Genomic DNA, 18103 nt, shown 5'->3' on the forward strand with positions numbered 1-18103 from the left:
ATCATTTGTTTACAAATTATAATATTTAAGTTGAATGGGTTCCAAAAAATAACTGTGAAGTAAAATAGAGCTGATATCTTATAACTAAATTGAACAAAAAAGAGATCTGAATCCTTTGAATTCCAGACACAAGTTGAAAGTTTGCAAAAAAAAAAAGAAAACAGCTTCTTTTCTACTGATGACTTATACTGGAATTACTGTTAATTTTTCTGTTACATTATCCAGTATACTAGTTAACAATAAAGTTTTCCTTAATAAGCTATACATTTATATTGAAATAATCTGAGGTCTGTGTTTCTTTATATATTAAAGAGCACACCCAATTAGTTCCACACAATAATGTAAAGATATTCTAAACTGATTATGCAAAAAAACAACACTGGTATTGGATCAGGATCGGTATCGGCCGATACTGAGATTTCCAATATCAGAATCGGATCGGAAGAGAAAAAGTGGTATCGGTGCGTCCCTAATTTAAACTTGCTTTAAGAGAATGTATCTTGAATATAAGTGTATTTTGTATATAAATGTAATGTTTCACTTATATATGCTGCTTCTCAGGTGAATGCATCTTTTTTTAAAGGATTTTTAGATATTTTAAAAAATTTTTGTTTTTTTCTCACCAGTTTGGAATGCCCAGTTACCAATGCGCTCTTAAATCCTCATGGTGGCGTAGTGACTCGCCTCAATCCGGGTAGCGAAGGACAAATCTCAGTTGCCTCCATGTCTGAGACCATCAATCCGCATCTTATCACGTGGCTTGTTGAGCGCATTACCGTGGAGACATAGTGCATGTGGAGGCTTCACGCTATTCTCCACGGCATCATGCGCCCCACAGAGAGCGACCCACATTATAGCAACCATGAGGAGGTTACCCCATGTGACTCTACCCTCCCTAGCAACCGGGCCAATTTGGTTGCTTAGTTGCTTAGGAGACCTGGCTGGAGTCACTCAGCACACCCTGGATTGGAACTCGTGACTCCAGGGGTGGTAGTCAGCGTCTTTACTCGCTGAGCTACACAGGCCCCCAAATATTTGTATTTTTAATATTATCAGAATCAGACTTTATTGCCAAGTAAGTTTTCATATACAAGGAATTTGCCTTGGTGTTTGATGCATACAATAATAATAAACATAGAAAGATAAATAATAAACTATATTTAAGATACAGTATATAGAGGAAAAAGTAAACTGACTGGTTTTAATAAAGGAGCTGTACAGTTGTGCAAAATATGTGCAGAATATGAACCATAGAATGAGCAAATGTTCACTGTTCACAGTTGTTCACAGTTCACAGTGAAGTTCAGAGTTTGAGTATAATAAAATGTGCAATAGACCAGATAAATGTTCTTTTTATATTCAACATTCTCAGATAACAATTTTTTCTTCTGCAGTATAGCTGCTAAAGAAAATGTATGTTGTTTTAAAGGAGTTTTAGATATATTGTAAAACAAGCCAAAACAAAAACAAATAAACTTATTTTGTTGCAGTATATAATGGGGTGAAGACTACCTCTCTCACCTTTCTGTTCACTTAAATCCATCTTTAACTCACAAAAAAACAAACTCTCTCATATTAATAAAGCTGCGTATTGCCAGTTTTCTTTAGGATTAAGAAATGCACAGTGATGCATATATTATGATTCAATAAGTTATGAGCCATCACGTTATAATCTAGCTGCATTAAACGCACGCACGCTCGAGGGAAGAGCGTCCCCGTGACAGAGTGTGCATCAGCCGGCTGCAGTTTCAGTCCCCCCCCCCCCCAACCTTTAGATCGGGACAATCGCATAACTCATAGAAGAGGCGCTGACCACACAGAGAAATGGCAGTTTCAGAGTTTGTAGTTATTTACATGATCTGCTTCTGTCTTATTTGAACTTTAATAAAGCTATAATGCATTAAATATAACTGCATTAAAGTGTTTCCTTTAAAGAGTTCCGGCTCCGATTATTTCACAGTGAGAGTGCTTCTGTATTTATTTATTTGGTATTTTTGTATAATTCCCTCACTTTGCGATCTACATCACCTGAAGCTGTTTGGGAAGTTTAGAGTGCATCTGGACTGTGAGCTGTGTAATTCTTCCTCTCCTCAGTCAGGTGCGATCTGCAGTGCTGTTCTTGCACGTAATCATTAGAGTTTTAAAGTGATCTAATGTTACATTAAATGAGATCAAACGACTATTAGACAACGAAAATATTCGTCAATTTTTTATTGTCGACGTTGTCGATAACGTCAACTAATCGTTTCAGCCCTATTTAGGAATACATTATCATATAGATGACTGCAAGCTTTTAGCATGAATTAAAGGGATAGTTCACCCAAAAAAGAAAATTCTCTCATCATTTACTCCCAGATGTGTATGACTTTCTTTCTTCTGCAGAACAGAAGATTTTTAGAAGAAAATCTCAGCTCTGTAGGTTCCATACAATGCAAGTAAATGGTGACCAAAAGTTTGAAGCTCCAAAATAAACTATATACAGGCAGCATAAAAGTAATCCATAAGACTCCAGTGGTTTAATCCATGTCTTCTGAAGCGACCTAGTCGGTTTTGGGTGTAAACAGACCAAAATGTAACTCCTTTTTCACTGTACATCTCGCCATTGCAGTCACTAGGCTGTAGGCACAATCATGATTTCAAGCTTGATTACACTTCCTAGTTCTTTATGCATGCACAGAATGCTAGATGGGGCTAGGAAGTGATCCAACTTGAAATCATGATCGCCAAGGAGACTGCAGATGTCAAGAGGAAAAAGGAGTTACATTTTGGTCTGTTTTCACCCAAAATGTTGCTGACCTTTAAACACCGGTTGCCGGTTAACGTTCAAATAAAAGTGGTTATGCATTAATAGCAAATAATGATTATATTGATATAAGTAGGTGCTAGGAATGTTTCTGGAGTCCTCAAACTCACATTCATGTCTGGCTTCATTCTGATATGTATCACCTTTACTTTCAATGATCCCTTCAATGTATAAAATCCTAAAAGTCTCACCAGCCACACTTTTGTTTTCCTCATTGAATATCCTGTTTCACATTTTATTTTAAATTAGAGAAATAAAATGGGTTGCTAATGCCTTTTCATGTCGAGTTTAACCTGTTAAGATAAAGATGCCTGAAGAATTCCTGCCGTGTCCTTCACTTATGAATAAACTGTTCCTCATATCTTGCAGTTCCCATACAATGTGATTCAAATGTGATTGTGTTTTCACTCAGAGGTTCTGTGCTCATGATGTTGCTTGTTGACCTTCAGCTAATCAGTGCAGCCCTCACACTTTGATTTCATGCCACTCGACAAGGTGCTGTCAGCTCGGCATAGAAAAAATAATAAAATATGCATTTGTATCATGCAGACGGTGATGGATAGCCTTGTCCCAAATTATGAATGTTACATTTATATAGTGCTTTTCTGACACTGCACACTACACAAAGCACTTTACACAGTGAACAGGGGACTCCCCTCAACCACCACTCGTGTGCAGCATGCACCTGGATGATGCAACGGCTAGTACGCTCACCACACACCAGCTATTGGTGGAGAGTAGAGTTATAGAGCCAATTAATGGATGGGGATTATTAGGAGGCCATGATTGAGAAAGGCTAATGGGAATTTGACCAGGACACCGGGGTTACACCCCTACTCTTTTCGAGAAGTGTCCTGGGATTTTTAATATTCACAGAGAGTCAGGACCTCGGTTTAACCTCTCATCCAAAGGATGAGAAAAGTAAGCATCTAGTGTAATTTTTCATGTGATTTGTGGTGTTATACTGGTATTAAATTAACTCATTCTTATCTAAACATTTGTGCATTCACAGATACCCAATTTAATCTAATAAAAACATGTCAACATGTACATTTTGCTTAAAAAAAAATTAAGCCTAATTTTTTTTTTTGCTTTATGACATTTTCATAAGTTAAGCATATTTTCCCCCCAAATTCGTATTGTCATAATGTGTCCGAACATTTTAATTCCTATTATTCTCAATGGTGTTTCTCATTACTGTATTTTTTTTGTGTTTTATTTTTTGTTTAAGGCATTAAAGGCAGTACAATAAATACTACCATGATTTATACATTCTTTATAATGTAAACAATATATTATTATATATATATTATTGATTATATTATTTTGCATTACTGTAATGAGAATTGAGGCATAATAATCACGCCGGTCCTAGAAATGGCTTCATTTTCTTTAAGTGAGATATAATTTCTTATTTCTTTCTTTTGGGATGAATTATGATATTCACTCACCCAAGCCCAATCTGCTGTCTACATTCACATCCATTCAAAGCCTTTAAGAATATTTTGCTTTTAACTGGTTAATATTTTTAGAAACCTTATCCTATATGTTGCATACCCTGACCAGCAAGCAGAAAAGGCCTCCGGTTAAATTTTGGCCTTCACCTTCAATAAACTCAGTTTAAAGGTAAAGGTGTCTTTGGACTAGACACAAGGCAGCACTGTTGAGGCAAATTTTTCTGAAACCCTTGGAAGTTTTTTTTTTTTTATTTTATTTTTTTTTACACTGAAATATGAGTGGTGTTATTCATTACTAGAATACAGACTTGTTTGTTCTTCATATATTCCATGTGTAAAATTAATGATCCCTGGTTAAAATACAAGCTTATTTTTAATGGTATCCTCTTTGATGTGAAATGAGAATGGTTTGCTTCAGAAACATTTAGCTAAGATATCATCTGTTTTACTCTTGATTAATTAACTGGCACTTTTATTTGAATGTGTTTTGTTTGTTTTTTTAAACTCATTGCTTTCTGATGATAACTGTTCTTTTTTTTTTTTTTTCATCTGCAGCCCACCAAAGCTTCACGTTGTGGTCTCAGGTGTTCTCACTAAGGTAGGTCCCCATGCACATTTACTAGACTATAATATCTTCATCAAAGGCCAGGTCGTTAGTTAAGATTCATGTTATTCATCTCCCTGATCCAAAGTTTTATGTTTTTCAAACATCACTTAATACGTAGGATGTGTGCAGGGTCCAGTTAGTATATCCACCAGGCAAGCACATTCAATTCAATATATTATACACACTGCAGTCTAGGCTATTGTTCTAGATAATTCAGACTTTCTAAAGTCTTAGTTAATGTGGTAATTTAATGCCGGTTAACATTCAAATAAAAATGGTTATGCATTAAGAGCAAATAATGATTATAGGTGCTAGGAATGTTTCTGGAGTCCTCAAACTCTCATTCAGGTCTGGCTCCATTCTGATATGTATCACCTTTACTTTCAATGATCTCTTCAATGGATAAAATCAAGTTTCACCAACCATACTTTTTTTTTTTTTTTCCCCCTCTCATTGAATATCCTGTTTCACTCAGAAATACATCAAATTAGAGAAATATAATGGGTTGCAAATGCCTTTTCATGTTGAGTTTAACCTGTTAAGATAAAGATGCCTGAAGAATTCCTGCCATGTCCTTCTCTTATGAATACATTTGTCCTCATATCTTGCAGTTCCCATACACTGCCTTGCAAATGTGATTGAGTTTTCACTAGAGGTTCTGCGCTCAGTGATGTTGCTTGTTGACTTTCAGCTAATCAGTGTGGCACTCACACTTTGATTTCATGCCACTCGACAAGGTGCTCTCAGCTCGTCATAGATAAAATAATAAAATATGCTTAAATATAATATATATAATATTATATTATATCCACCAGACAAGCACATTCAATTATATATATTATACACTCACTGAGCACTTTATTAGGAACATCTGTACCAGAGATGTTCACATGTCTTTCATCTGTAGTCAGAGTCAAGTCTGAAGTCTTTAAGCTGGAGTCTGAGTCAAGTCTGGAATGTTCAACAATGGTCAATTCTCAAGTCTTTCGTCATGAGTCTGTGTCTCAAGACACTAAACATTTAGAACAGGATTCTACCTGAACTCGTAAAAATTTAATTTATTTATTTCAATTTATTTTATGATTTCACAGACTTAATTATCTTATCCTGTAGGTTTTTTATAATAAAGGTGCTGCAGTTTTTCTCATGGTCAGTTCAACAAGGCTCAGAACACACACACAAGCAATGCAATATGACATGCAATGCAATGTAATGCGATATCATTAGGTAGGGCTGGGCTGGGCTGGGCGAATTATCACAATCGTTTTTTCATATTGTTCGATATCGATATTTATCACGATATATATATATATATATACTGTACATTTTATATTAATGGGGGCAGAACTGCATTCTGCATGTTTGTTAGACCTCAGGAATGAATTAAATATTCTCGATTGTTTACAAGTAAATTCCATAGGATAAGCTATCTTTAAAATACACTTAGTTTAGGATTTAACTCTTCATAAAGTGTGATCTTTTTTTTAATTAAATTTAGCCAGTTTTATTATCTTCAGCTGATGTTTGACTCCACTGAAAGACTTTCATGTGATATTTCACTGTCCAGCTCAGTAGGTAATGCACCATAAACTGGATTGCCAACCGGCAATAAGCATCACCAGAAGAAAACATTCTTACCTGTGACAGCGCTATGGATCATGAAAAAACATTTAACTAACAGTACATAAATAAACTGCAATGGTGATGTCTGAGTTGTTTTTGTGTTGTCGACAGCTGTCGTATTGCATTGTCAGTGCTGTCTTGTTTGGAACACAACAATATTAAATTACCGAGCCTGATTGGTTACCATGACAGCAGGGCTGCCTGCTAATACTTCCTAACAGGCTGATTTCATGTCTGTGATTCAGTTAGCTAGTTAAGTGTATTAGTTTGCCGAACTGCTTGTGTTTTTAGCGACACGTACCTGTTTCAAACAGCTACTCTAGATGTAGAACATTGGCTAAATATCGAAAATTACTTAAGTTTATCATCGAAATAAATAAATAAAAAAAAATCAGATAAATACTGAGATCGTTTTATGGCCCAGCCATATCATTAGGTATAATTTTGACAAAAATTTGCCAGCAGTTTTAAGTCCACAAAAAACTGTACACGTGCTGATTGCAAGATGCTAAAATACAGGACAAATCTCACTCTCTCACTCACTCTCTCACTCACTCACTCACTCACTCTCTCTCTCTCTCACTCACTCACTCACTCACTCACACACACACACACACACACAGAGGGTGGGGGGGAGAGGCAGCATATACTCTATACTACGAAAACATTAATAAAAGCACTAGGTTTAAATTGATGCAACCTCTGGTCACCGTCTGCGATCCTAATGAGCTATGTAGCTACACTACACAATGTTTGTGACATACACTACACAAATATTAGCTAGCTTTGTGTGTTAATTGATGTGACTAACCTTTTAGAATGTGTTCTTCCTGAAGTTTCTGCTTCTAAGGGCACAACCAAATGTATTAAAACCATACAAATAAAACACAAATTTTCCTTTAAGATATTAATAGTTAAGGTTAAAAGAAATGTTTTTTAAACATGAGTCCTTTGTGTTGAGTCAAGTCTGAAGTCATTTTAGGTCGAGTCTGGAGTTGAGTCTGAAGTCTATTAAAATGTGACTTGAGTCCGAGTCTCTAACTCGAGTCCCCATCTCTGACCTGTACACTTACTTATTCCTGCGATTGTCTAATCAGCCAGTCGTATGGCAGCAGTGCAGTGCATAAAATAATGCAGCTATGGGTCAGGAGCTTCAGTTAATGTTCACATCAACTTTCAAAATGGGGAAAAAAATCAAGGAATGATCAAACAAGCCTGTAAACACATCCAAAAACCAAATAGACTCTATTTTGCACATCTTACACTTTGAACTGATATAGTGTGTCTTTGCCAGTGTCTACCAGCTGTCCTATTCACCTTTCTATGGACATAAACCACCCTGGGGCAACCACTGCTGTCTTAACCAATCAAAAGCAGTGCAATTTTCAACCTGCTCATATCTCCAATCAACTGCACTGACCATAGCCTGAGGCCTGAAAATAGGAGCCATATTGAGAGTTTGCTCATAGTTCCACATCACTTATTTAGATTATATCAGTAGTCTGATTTGCTTATGCTATTGTATGGGGTTCATGTAGGGTTTAAGGGCTCGTAACACAGAGCCCACTCTGACCATTTCCAGCCTGGCCTGACCTTAATCCGCTCAGCTGCTACAGGAATAGTTGCACCTCAGGATTTAAAATGCAGTTTTTATGGAGACTGTGACATAATATATCTGTCTGTACATGCTTCCAAGGGTAAGCATGCAGTGTTGGGGAGAGTTTACAATTTTCTTTAATACAATATAACATGTCAAATGTGCAAAGTGTGTGGAACAAAAGTGTTTGTTTGAATATGCATGTCATAGCACATTCAGAGTGACCCCAGTGGTTGTCAAGGTTGTGGTGTGGTGTGAGTTTAGGGCGATTTCCAGGGTTCACAAAGTCATATAAAACCTGGAGTTGTAAGTGAATTTTAAATGGTGAGTTCCAGGCCTGGACAAATCATGGAAATTAAGTCAATCTTAAAATATTTAATTATCTAAAAATAATTGCTCTTTTTGAGTAGAATCTTTATAAAGTGTCTTTTAAAAATCCTTATCTTAGTCAGAAAGGGTGGGAACCATGAATTTCATGTTTCATTTACCTGAGGCTTTATGATGTCAGGTGGGCAGAGGTCTCTTATTAAGTGGGAAAGGGGACCCACTTTATATTAGGTGTCTTTAACTACTATGAACTATGGCTGGGCGATATGGCCAAAAATATTAACAGAATATTATTTTTCATATCATTTGATATCAATATTTATCACGATTTACATTCACATTTGCACATTGCAAATTTTTTTTAATTTCCAAGTTGGCAGGAGAAAAGAAGAAAAAAAAATCCAAAATAGTCTGCACAAAACATCTGTTACGTATGTAACCTCGGTTCCCTGAGACGAGGGGAACGAGACATTGAGTCACTAAGCTGACGCTATGGGGAGTGTCCTTCTATACGACCTAGCTGAAACCTTTCTACAATAATGGCAATTCTAAAATTGGCTATGGTGTTTAAGTCCCACCCTTTTAGGCGCGAAGCTGCCCGGTATAAAAGTGGGCATGTAAACACTATTCTTCAGAATTTTCTTACTGAGGGACAAGAGCGCATCGCTCACACCCCAAAAAACTCAGTTGAAGTCATTAAAACTCATTTTTTAACTACTCCACAGATTTCATATTAGCAAACTATAGTTTTGGCAAGTCGTTTAGGACATCTACTTTGTGCATGACATGAGAAATGTTTCCAACAATTTTTTACAGACCGATTGTTTAATTTTTAATTGAATATATCACAATTCCAGTGGGTCAGAAGTTTACATACACTAAGTTAACTGTGACTTTAAGCAGCTTGATGTCAGTGTCAAATGTCAAATGATGTCAAGCCTAATTTAGCTTCTGATTGGCTAATTGGAATGAATTGGAGGTATACCTGTGGATGTATTTTAAGGCCTACATTCAAACTCAGTGCCTCTTTGCTTGACATTATGGGAAATCAAAAGAAATCAGCCAAGACCTCAGAAAAAAAAATTGAGGACCTCCACAAGTCTGGTTCATCCTTGGGAGCAATTTCCAAACACCTGAAGGTACCACGTTCATCTGTACAAACAATAGTGCACAAGTATAAACACTATGCCAGGAAGAAGCCACTGCTCCAAAACCCCCTTAAAAAAGCCAGACCACAGTTTGCCAATGCACATGGGGACAAAGATCTTACTTTCTAGAGAAATGTCCTCTGGTCTGCTGAAACAAAAATTGAACTGTTTGGCCATAATGACCACCGTTATGTTCGAAGAAAAAAGGGTGAGGCTTGCAAGCCGAAGAACACCATCCTAACCGTGAAGCATGGGGGTGGCAGCATCATGTTGTGAGGGTGTTTTGCTGCAGGAGGGACTGGTGCACTAAACAAAATAGATGGCATCATTAGGAAGGAAAATTATGTGGATATATTGAAGCAACATCTCAAGACATCAGCCAGGATATTAAAGCTTGATCGCAAATGGGTCTTCCATATGGACAATGACCCCAGGCATACCACCAAAGTTGTGGCAAAATGGCTTAAGGACAGCAAAGTCAAGGTATTGGAGTGGCCATCACAATCCGATAGAAAATTTGTGGGCAGAACTGAAGAAGCGTGTTCGAGCAAGGAGACCTACAAACCTGACTCAGTTACACCAGTTCTGTCTGGAGGAATGGGCCACAATTCCAGCAACTTTTTGTGAAAAGCTTGTGGAAGGCTACCCAAAATGTTAGACCCAAGTTAAACTATTTAAAGGCAATGCTACCAAATACTAACAAAGTGTATGCAAACTTCTGACCCACTTGTAATGTGATGAAAGATATAAAAGCTGAATTAATCATTCTCTCTACTATTATTCTGACATTTCACTTTCTTAAAATAAAGTAGTGATCCTAAGTGATCACACTGTATATGTGTAGCACTCGCAAAGGGCAATAACAAATGCAAGGACTGTTCCTCATCCGAATTAAATGGAGGTGGGGAAAAAGGTTTGAAGGTGAACTACCTGCACTCTGAAGGGTGTGGTTAGAACCTTAGGCACATAGCCTTTTCTGGGTTTGACACTGGTTTTTAAAGACCCTTACCAAACTCCAGACATGTATTGTCAATTGACAGTGCTTGCAAATCACGACCCATTTTACTGAGGCCAAAGCCAGCAGTAATGCGGTCTTAAGAGAAAGCATACGCAATTCAGCATTGTCCAGAGGCTCAAAGGGAGGCCCCATGAGCACTTTTAGGACCAAAGTTAGGTCCCAAGTCAGGACTGTAACCAGGTGAGGGGGATTTAGCAATCCTGCCCCTTAAGGAATAATGATTAAATCATGTTTGCCTATAGAGGTGCCAGCTTCAGGTGAGTGATACGCAGATATAGTCACCACATAAACTTTGAGCATTGAAGGAGTGAGCCCTGCATCCAATTGCTCTTAAAGAAATGTACGAATTTCAGGTATGGGGCAGTTCACTGGGTCTTTGCCATGTGAAAAGCACCAATTAGAGGACACATTCCATTTCAGGGCATAAAGGAGTCTCGTGGATGGTGCTTTAGCCTTTAAAATGGTGTTCATAACCGACTGAGCCAATTCTGGTGCTCCATTCAAAGGCAACATGTTTAGGCTTCACAGCTCTGGTTGGGGATGCCAAATCGTGCCTTGTGTTTGAAAGAGATGGTCTCTCTTCAGCTGTATTTCCCATGGAGGCCCATCCAGTATTTCTACCATCTCCTGAAACCAGGACTGTTTGGGCAATTTTGGCGCAATTAACAGAACTGTTTCCATGTCCACTCAGACTTTGCTGATGACAGAATGGAGGTGGCGCACCGGGGGAAACGCACACTTGTGTTGTGCTGGCCATACGTGGGCCAGTGCATCCTGGTGACTTATATACGCCACTACTGTTGTGTTTTCCGAACAAATCAGTGTTGATTCATGATGTCGGAATGAAAAGCTCTCAAAACTAGAAAGACAGCCAGTAGCTCTAGGCTGTTGACATGCCACACCTGTTTCACACCTTTCCAAGTCTAGAAAGGTAGGCATCCATCACGCACCACGCCCCAAACTGTGTTGGATGCATCTGTGGTCAGCACTTTTCTTCTGAAAATTTGACCCAGCATAACACCCTGTTGGTAGAAGGCCGGCGCTGTCCATGGTGCTAGAACAGCCAGACAGTGGCGAGTAACCATGATGAGCATGTGCCTTAGGCTCCAGGTGCAATGAGGAACATCGCTTGAGTCAATGCTGGAGAGGTTTCATGTGTAACAGACCTAACGGTATGACGGCGGATGCTGCCGCCATAAAACCCATCATTCTCTGAAATGACTTTAGTAATGTTTTTCCAGTTTGAACTGAGGCAGACACCGAAGAATGGTCTGTACACACTCGTTTGTGAGGTGCACATGCATGCTCACGGAGTTGAGACGAACTCCTAAAAAGGAGATTTTCTGGCTGAGGAAAAGTGTGCTTTTCGGCCAGTTAACATTTAGACCAGATTCTCCATATGGTGTAGCAGCAAGTCTCTGTGTTCGCTCAGTAGTACCTCTGATTGGCTAGTAATAACCAATCGCTGCGGTAAATCAAAACACGCACACCGTTCATTTTTAATGGGGTGAACGCCCCATCGATACATTCCGTGAACGTGCAGTAAGCCAGAGATGGACTGAAATGAAGGATTTTAAAGTAATACACAGTTCCCTTGAACACGAATCTAAAAAGCTGCTACACGTCCTTCAGATCTATTGACGCAAACCAGTCTTGAGGATGGATGTGCAGTAAGATCTCTTTCGGAGTTAACATTTTGAATAGGTGCGTCGCGAGTACGCGATTCAATCGTCTTGGACCAAAATGGGCCGAAGCTCGCCGTCCTTCTCCAGCATGAGGAAATAACGGCTGTACATCCCACTGTGTGTCGCAGTCTGGGGCAGTCTCTATCGCATTTTTTTGCGAGGAGATTGTGAATATCTGCGCACAACAAGCGATTTGGCCGGCATACAAACTGAATCGAATGACCGTGTGCAATAATTTTAAACACCCAGTTCTGATATGCCCGTGAGGACGTATTTGCACAGCGGGACAGCAGGCTTATTAATTCATCTGAAACGACCTCTATCGCGTTCTTTGCGAGAAGATTGTGTATTTCGGCTCGTAACACCGGCGTGTCTTCGGCTGAAACTGTGGAAGACAGAACACTGTTGAAATGGGCGGCTGACATGCAAATTGGATTATATAACCATGATCGATTGTTTTTAGCACCCAGTCAGATTACCCGTAAGGGCGTAACGGGACACGGCAATTTGGTTTGTTCATTATATTTTCCATGTCACGCATTTCCGTGAGGGTCAGCCAGATGTGACGATCTAAAACCACCAGGTTGCTCATTGACCTGCCAATGGCCTGTGCAGTGAATTTCGTGGCATGCAGCACTAAGTCCGTAGCGGTGCGGAGCTCTTTGATCATCTCTGGATCGTAGCCTTGCTCGACCATTTGCTTGGAGCTTAGCTTGGAAAACTTGGAGCACTGCCATCGCGTGGAGTGCTGAACCAGCTTGGCCTGCCGCTGAGTATGCTTTTCCAGCCATTACAGACGTCAGTCGACATGGCTTGGAAGGATGAACGGGTTGTGATATCCACGCCCTGCTACTCGCTGGGCAGAGATATGCCACTATCGCCTCTTCCACAGGGGGTAGTTGGGCATAACCTTTGTCTTACCCATGGTCTACTTTGTTGAGGAGAGTGGAATCGCTGTGCGAGCTGAATAGGGCGTGCGCAAGGATTTTGTCAATTCGTTATGAACTTCCGGGAAGAACGGTGCAGATCTGCAGAACATGGTCGCTTGACGGCGTCCAGACTGAGAATAATTTAAGGCAAGATTTTTTCAGGTTCCTCTAGAGAAGTGGTTCCCAAACTTTTTACAGTGGTGTACCCCTCCAAACATTCAACATCCATTTGTGTACCCCCTTTCTAATGCATAGATAATATTCAAACAAGGTATTTTGAAAATATATATATTTAACACAATTATCTTTGTAAAAATTCTCCCTTATATTAAACATGTTATATTTGTACGTGTTTTGTATATGTTATATTAATCATATACATATTGAATAAATGGATTACCGATTGAGATGTGTATGCTAGATATGATATAACTGCATAACTTGAAAGCTATGCAAGAATAGCATTCGGTTCTGTGCCTGGAATTACGTGTCATTGCTGGTATAGTATTGCGGGTATCTGTGCAATTGCGCAGTCAGCTCAAGGTGCTTTTTATGTCACATTTGACACTTAGCATGGTTGAGCTCATTTGCTGATAAAGCATCATGCAACAATGTAAAAACAGGTCTCTAGCATGCAAGCAAATGTGAGTGAAAATTACTGCGTGTGAATTTGGAAAATTATTTGGCCGTACCGGACTCGCTGGGGGAAGGGGCGGCAACGTCCTCTATTGACCACTCATCAGATGCAGCAAGAGATATAACATCATCCCCAGCATCAGAACCGTCGAACATGACGAGGTTGTGCACTCCTGCAAAGGGCCGAAGCTTGTCACGCACATACTTTATCGGCATAGACGCAGCATATGGAGATTGAGGGGCTCGCGGGGCGTGTGCCGGCACAAGGTCCATCTCAAATTCATCCTGCTCGACCATATATATATATACATCACCCAGGGATGAATCCTTACCGCTTCCCCCCTCCCTGGACAGACACTCAACCGTGCCCTCGCCACAATATACACACAATATCACAATAGCTTATTAGGATACAAAACTCCTGCTGAAGTGCTGCGGGGAATCAGGATGCTGAAGCGGCCCGTTCACCAGAGAGTTTATCAATCGGGTGCAGTTGGAATGTTAAAAGATCATCTGTTCTTTTTGAAGCATAAGGACTGCATATCATTTTTACAGTCAAATTATTTTCATATTTTGTTACATTCAGATAGCAAGTATGGGGGCATAGAGGCCCTTGTGACTGAGCAATAATCCTGTATGGGGGCTCAGGGGTATCCCCTGAGAGAGCAATTAGAAAATGTAAAAGTCTGAATGGACCATTTGTTTATTTTCAATAAAGTGAGAGAGACTAGGCTATAAACTTTTGTAGCCTAGTCTTAAATTTTATTGTCTTACCTTGTCATCCATGCGAGAGATGATGACATCTGATTAATTTCACAAAATAAAAAAACATTATGGTCTAAGTACACTCTGGAACCACGTTAACTGCGGCACCTTATGTCTACTCACATGTGGGGAAAAGAGGCAATGTGTGCAGAGTGGGACAGGGCATAAATGAAACTTGTTCGGTGCTAGAGAAAAATATTTAAGATCAGATCTGGTGTACAGAGCACTGTTGTTTTGCCGCGCTGCTCACTAATATGATGAGAGGGCACAACCGTCATCATGATGTCTTGCTGGTGTAGCTTAATCGTTAGCAAAGCAACTAATGTTAGCAACTTCATACAGTCTGAGGAGGCCAAACTGCTTGCGTTTTTAGCGACACACACCTGATCATCTAGATGTAGAACACAGGCAAAATATCAAAAGCTTATCGATATCGTTGATTTGTTTTTTTAAAATTTTGATAAATATCGAGATTGTTTTATCACCCAGCACTACTATGAACTTAGGCATTTGCTACAATGTACTTATGTAAATATGTGTCGTTGTGTTGTACTTTTAAAGTACCTGCATTTAATTACATCTGTAGTTACACTGTTAGCCTTGCCCCTAACCCTAAACCTTACCCTAACCGTAATCTAAATCTAACCCCTACCCCTACCCCTACTCCTAAATCTTCCTGTACCTCAACCTCAGTAGCACCAAATGTGAATCTTGTGAGCAGTTAAGACACCTAATATAAAGTGGGACCAGGTGAGGTTATTTAAACTTTAGAGAAATTATAGGAAAGTTTGCATATCCAATCCAAGTTGTGCACAGGTGCAGGACACAATGTCCACAAACAAGATTATTTTTGCAACAGGTGTAACATTTCAACCCCTGGCCTGATGAAGACCTAAGAGGTCGAAATGTAACATTTGTTGAATAAAATGTTATTTTTCTATTTAGACTTTGCCCTTTTTTTTTTTTTTTTTTTTTTTTCATTTTCCTGTTTCTGCACCAGAGAGAGAGAAAGCAAATGAAGTCCTTGTTCTTGTTCTGAGGCAATGGCTGCTTTTACTTTTGAAGTGCTCTCAACATTCTTTTGTGCTCAAGAGTGTCTTTACCACTCTTTCTTCCTTCAGTGCCACAATTTATGCAATAATTCCTCTCTAAATACTCACATCTGAGACATCTTTGTCCTCCAGCGAGCTGTAAGATGTAAGTGATGCTTTGTAAACTGACTGAAAACAGAAAAATATAAGCTTATGTTTAGTCTTGGCTCATTACACTGACTTGGACTGTACACCCTGTAATCTCCTTCAAAAGCTTCACATATTTTCTGTAAAAGACTCTCATGAATGACAGATTAAAGGGATGTTCAAGAATGTCTGAAGCAGCTGCTTTTTTGGAATATCAGATCCTTACTGTGCATCCGCTAACCACTTTTCAGACCGTTTCTGCATGGGTCCTTTTCTGTTAATAAATGGATACCAAACTGCTCTTTGTTAGAAGTCATAGTCTTAAATTAAATAGTTTAGCTTTCATATTAGATTACACTTGGTCATTTACTCTCGATGGCAACCAGAGCAAATTTACAGCCAACTTTGTTGTCACCACCCAAAAATGACAACATTCTGACCCCATAATATATTCTAAAAATGAGATGTTAGGCAGGATGGATGATCGTTTATACTGCCAAGCTCCATAAATGACAAAAAAGCACCATAAAAGTAGTCCATACAACTCGTGGTGTTTTACAAGTCTTCTGAAGCCATACAGTAACAATGTAAGCCATTGTTCAGTGATAATCTTCCAGTCTGGAATTCTCAAATCTCATTCACACTTGTTTTCAATTCAAGGATGGCACCTTTAGACGCATCACACAAAGTTTGACGTCATTTGTGATGATCACAACACAAAGTTTTAAAAATGCAACTGCAAATTACAGCTTCTTTTAGTGTTTCATGGGAGAAAATAAATAATACTGGATTGGAATGAACTGCCATATCACTAATGTCATATGCGCACACATTTACCTATGTTTGGATTGGTTGTTCTTCTCAGGGGGATAAAGACTTCACCCCTGCTGCTGCCCAGGTGGCCCATCAGAAACCAGTGCCCTCGGTGCAGAAGCTGCCTGCTGGCCACCACATCAACCAACACATCCACCAGCCCCGCAAGTGAGCCTCCACCCCGCTCTAGACCACCGCCGGCACACCGCATGGGGTCAGGACAACACTACCCCCCAAAACCTGCTCAGGTTGCCAGGGATCTCTTGCTGTCAAGCATTCCAGAACCCCACCCCCTCCCGTCTGTGCCTGCAAGTGTCCCGTTTTGACCAATTTCATGACAAACGTTCCTTTTCCCCTTTTCTTTCCTGTACATCATTGCAACACTAAATTTGAGTGCTCCATCGCAAATCACTAATCAGCATCATGTTAATTCTATGGTTTAATTTCATGAGGGATTCGTGGAGCTGTATTTTATTTTATTTTAATTTTGTTTTACACAAATTTCCTGAGAGATGTAAATTGTATAAATAATTTTTTTGAAGTCGGTGAATGTTGTATATTAGGCATTATGTACTAGGTGTGGCTATCTGAATAAAGAGTTAATACATTATGCATGTTTTCCTTGAGTATATATTTTAGAACATAAAGAATTATTGCCATAATAATTTTTGCCAGTTGTGATTGCTATCCTTTTTATGTAATGTTCTGGGTTTGAAGCATGTTAAGCTCAGTCAGCAGCATCTGTGATGTGCCTTTGATTACCACAGAAATGTATGAATCATCTTTTACTAGGATGTTGCTTTTGCTGTCACAAGAGATAGAACGAAATATATATATATATATATATATATACAGGTGCATCTCAATAAATTAGAATGTCGTGGAAAAGTTCATTTATTTCAGTAATTCAACTCAAATTGTGAAACTCGTGTATTAAATAAATTCAGTGCACACAGACTGAAGTAGTTTAAGTCTTTGGTTCTTTTAATTGTGATGATTTTGGCTCACATTTAACAAAAACCCACCAATTCACTATCTCAAAAAATTAGAATACATCATAAGACCAATAAAAAAAACATTTTTAGTGAATTGTTGGCCTTCTGGAAAGTATGTTCATTTACTGTATATGTACTCAATACTTGGTAGGGGCTCCTTTTGCTTTAATTATTGCCTCAATTCGGCGTGGCATGGAGGTGATCAGTTTGTGGCACTGCTGAGGTGGTATGGAAGCCCAGGTTTCTTTGACAGTGGCCTTCAGCTCATCTGCATTTTTTGGTCTCTTGTTTCTCATTTTCCTCTTGACAATACCCCATAGATTCTCTATGGGGTTCAGGTCTGGTGAGTTTGCTGGCCAGTCAAGCACACCAACACCATGGTCATTTAACCAACTTTTGGTGCTTTTGGCAGTGTGGGCAGGTGCCAAATCCTGCTGGAAAATGAAATCAGCATCTTTAAAAAGCTGGTCAGCAGAAGGAAGCTTGAAGTGCTCCAAAATTTCTTGGTAAACGGGTGCAGTG

The 18103-nt window shown here is 39.2% G+C and overlaps 1 protein-coding gene across 1 annotated transcript in view; it reads left to right on the forward strand.

Moving 5' to 3' along the window:
• dap (death-associated protein) overlaps window positions 1–17196 on the forward strand; it is a 44220-nt gene extending 27024 nt beyond the window's left edge. Inside the window, exons 3-4 of the mRNA XM_051682899.1 lie at window positions 4816–4858; window positions 16639–17196. Coding sequence (XP_051538859.1) covers window positions 4816–4858; window positions 16639–16758 — 163 coding nt within the window. The 3' untranslated portion in view covers window positions 16759–17196. The remainder of the gene's footprint in view (window positions 1–4815; window positions 4859–16638) is intronic.
• Window positions 17197–18103: the final 907 nt, after the last annotated feature.

This window comes from Myxocyprinus asiaticus, chromosome 41 (assembly GCF_019703515.2).
Source record: "Myxocyprinus asiaticus isolate MX2 ecotype Aquarium Trade chromosome 41, UBuf_Myxa_2, whole genome shotgun sequence".
Lineage (NCBI taxonomy): Eukaryota > Metazoa > Chordata > Actinopteri > Cypriniformes > Catostomidae > Myxocyprinus > Myxocyprinus asiaticus.